This window comes from Haplochromis burtoni, unplaced genomic scaffold (assembly GCF_018398535.1).
Source record: "Haplochromis burtoni strain Fernald_Lab_line unplaced genomic scaffold, NCSU_Asbu1 Contig_414, whole genome shotgun sequence".
In the NCBI taxonomy this organism is placed as follows: Eukaryota; Metazoa; Chordata; class Actinopteri; order Cichliformes; family Cichlidae; genus Haplochromis; species Haplochromis burtoni.
The window spans coordinates 159,618-162,798 of NW_024582775.1; the positions used below are offsets into that span (position 1 = coordinate 159,618).

Consider the following 3,181-nt stretch of genomic DNA (forward strand, 5'->3'; position numbering starts at 1 on the left):
ATTTCATTTTTAAAAAATCCGCAGATATTGTCAGTCTTTTCTATGTGATTTCATGTTTACACCATCAGTCTTTAAACTAGTCCCTTGTTTTATATGATAAAAATATACATACAATAATATATAACAGTGAAATATATTTTTAAAAACATCAAATATGTAAATATCACCGTGATTTGCTTGTTATATTGTACATAATTGTCTTTGTTCGTTTGTAGCTTTTCCTTCACCACCTGTACTTTGAATTTGTCAGGCAGAAAGAATGAACACATGATGGGAGCAGACAACGCACGCGCAGTGGGAGCAGAGAAGGGCAGCGTGAAGCGAGGCAAACGAAAAGGAGAGTTAGGTAATAGGATTAGTGGAGGAAGAGCAAGGACAGGGAAGCAGGCAGAGTGAGAGGCGGGACACACCTGACTGAATCAGGGAGGGCGGCCTCTCTGCAGACAGACGCGCACTCAGTGCTAGCAAGCAGGCGAAGGCAGTTAGCCAGCAGAGAGCCTGCCAGCAGCCATGACAGACACTGGTGAGTAGCTACATCCTCTGTGTGTGTGTGTGATGCTTCTATCCTTTCTTGCTCTGTATAAAAGGTAAAACGATTTGCAGCCGGCGTGGTGCACTGTGTTCTTGCGCCACTCTGCAGACCAGCAACAGTGAGTTGTTTGTGCCACCGGCCAGTAAGATTGCAGCACTGTGCAGTTTAGGAGTGGATGGACATAAACTTACCAGCTGAGCCACACAATCAAACAACCCAGCCTCGTCTGTGCAGCGGCTTCTCCGGTCTGTGGCGTTGCTGACTGCTGCTCTGAGGCATGAACCATTTCTTTGCGTCCTCATTGCTCATAGATACCATCATAATACCAGTACTATCCAAAATGTACCGCGTAGTCTAACAGTGGAATAAACACAACGAGCATCACAGTGACAGGATTTAGTGGCGTACGGACTGATGGGATTGGATTTCCTAGTTGTTGCTGTTATTGTGTCCATGCATGCAGTCACGTTTGTATATAGGCACCCTGGGGACTTCTTGGCATTACATTGTGAGACTGACTAGGAAATTGGTGGCCTGTGCTTTAACACGGACGCATGCACACAGTGCCGCCCTGACTGCTCAGCTGGTTGTCCACCAATCCAAAGGTTGATGGATCGATTCCCTGGCTACTGCAGTCTGCATGTCAAAATATCCTTGGGCAAGATGCCGAGTTGCCTGCGCTTCATTCGTCTGAGTGTGTGGATGAACGCTATAGAAGAAAGTGGTTGTATGAATGTGTGTGCGACTGGCTGAATGAGGCTTGTAGTAACAAGTGCTCAGCACAGAAGAGTCTATAAGTCTCTTTACACATGCAGAAGGACACGAGGGCTAGATCGTGACATACAAGTGTGTGTATCCGTTTCCTAGCCCCCTCCACCCGGGCTATTTTCAATCGACTTTATAGGGATTAGCCGAGGTGATTACCATCTGCACTGTGTGCGTCTGACTGAAATGGACTGTATGTGTTTAAGAAGCTCTTTAGCTTTGTTATTGAGTTATGCTCCGTGCCTCTGGTTGAAGAAATGTCCAAGCGTGCACAGCCCTTTGCTGGCACGTGTAAACTGTTCAGACTTTATCCAACCACATCACTGAACAGAAACATCAGTGTTGGACGGCTCCTGAAAAATCTGTTGTTTCCTTTATACTTATTTAAAGGTTTAAGTAAATAGGTTTAAGTTTAACCAAGACTTTGTTTATTGGTGGGTAAAAGAGAAAAAAAAGCATCATGTAAGTCGTATTATATATTGTACAAGATCAGGATTAGGAGAAATATAATTTTGTTGTGGGAGTTCAGCTGAATTTGGCAAATAGTAACATCAAAGCTCTATAAAATACTCTAAAAATAAAGAGGTTTTTCACTCCTGATATTTGATGTAATTAAACATTTGTCCCCAGTTCTTGTTAACCTTTCAGCTGATGTCTGCGAAGGTTCTCAGTCATCCAGGTCATCGTAGTCTAAGGAGCTTGGAAAGTTTCTGGACTTCTTTAAGTTGCTTGAAGATGTTTCACCTCTCATCCAAGAAGCTTCTTCAGTTCTAAGAGTCAATTGGTGGAGAGTCCCAGTCCCGTCTTCATGCAGCTGAAAGAAGTCCAGACGCTTTTCTTTCTGACCTCGTTAGACTTTCAGCTGATGATTTCTTGAAGAAGTTGTGTTGTTGGCAGGACTCTAGTGTGGTTTTTAGTGGTAGTAGCTCTGGTCTCCAGCAGCTTCTTCATATATGTTCTGCATGTGGTGGAGCATCATGTCGGCTACAATACCCGTAAGAGCGCTGCCAAGACTTGTAGAAGAAAATAGGAAAAACATTTTTAATTGTCGGATAATGACGTCGGCAATCTCGCAGGCTAAAGCTCTAATGCCAGTTTGTCACTTTTTCTCAGTTGCTGCTTTGTTGATTATTCTGCTTTTCATCGTGTCTTTTCTGCTTATAATGAAGCTTTATTAATTAGGGTAGCTTGAATGTTTATACTTATCTTTCCAGACTGTTTTCTCACTATTTTTGAATTTTATTATATATTTATATTTTAAGCCGTCAGCAGTGCAACAAGGGGCAGGATGAGCACTGCCAGAGTCCTACAAAATGACCTCCAGCAGGCCATTGGATGTGAATGTCTCTGACCAAACAATCAGAAACAGACTTCATAAGTGTGGCCTAAGAGCCTGACGTCCTGTAGCGGACCCTCTGCTCACTGTGGAGCTGTATAATCTACTGTATATCATTCTGGGTTGTGAAGGATGAGTCCCTCATCCCCAACCGGGTGCAGCAGATGGCAGCCCCTCCCTGATCCCTGCTCTGTCGGAGGTTTCTTCCTGTTAAAGGAGGGGTTTTAAAACATGTCTTTCCTCACTGCCGTGCAACAGCTGGGCTTTCTGATTGTTGCATTCTTTGTATTGTTGTCATATAAAGCGTGTTGAGGTAATTGTTGTTGTGGCGCTATATAAATAAAATTAAATTCCATGCTTTCACTTTGGTTTTTGTTGTGTCTTTAAATTCAGCTCTCTGTAAGTGGACCATTTTCATTTCAGTCTAACATTTCTCCAACAAAACAAGTTTTCAGTCAAAAACTTCATACTCTGTCAGTGCGCCCCAGGGCAGCTGTGGCTACAATGTAGCTGCCATCACCAGTGTGTGGATGGGTGGATGACTGGAT

At 43.4% G+C, this 3,181-nt stretch overlaps 1 protein-coding gene across 1 annotated transcript in view; it reads left to right on the forward strand.

Moving 5' to 3' along the window:
* Positions 1-274: 274 nt before the first annotated feature.
* si:dkey-191g9.5 (rap1 GTPase-GDP dissociation stimulator 1) overlaps positions 275-3,181 on the forward strand; it is a gene marked incomplete in the record, with an annotated part of 50,506 nt that continues 47,599 nt past the window's right edge. The window contains 1 exon segment of the mRNA XM_042213073.1: positions 275-523. Within this exon segment, the coding sequence (XP_042069007.1) occupies positions 511-523 (13 nt within the window).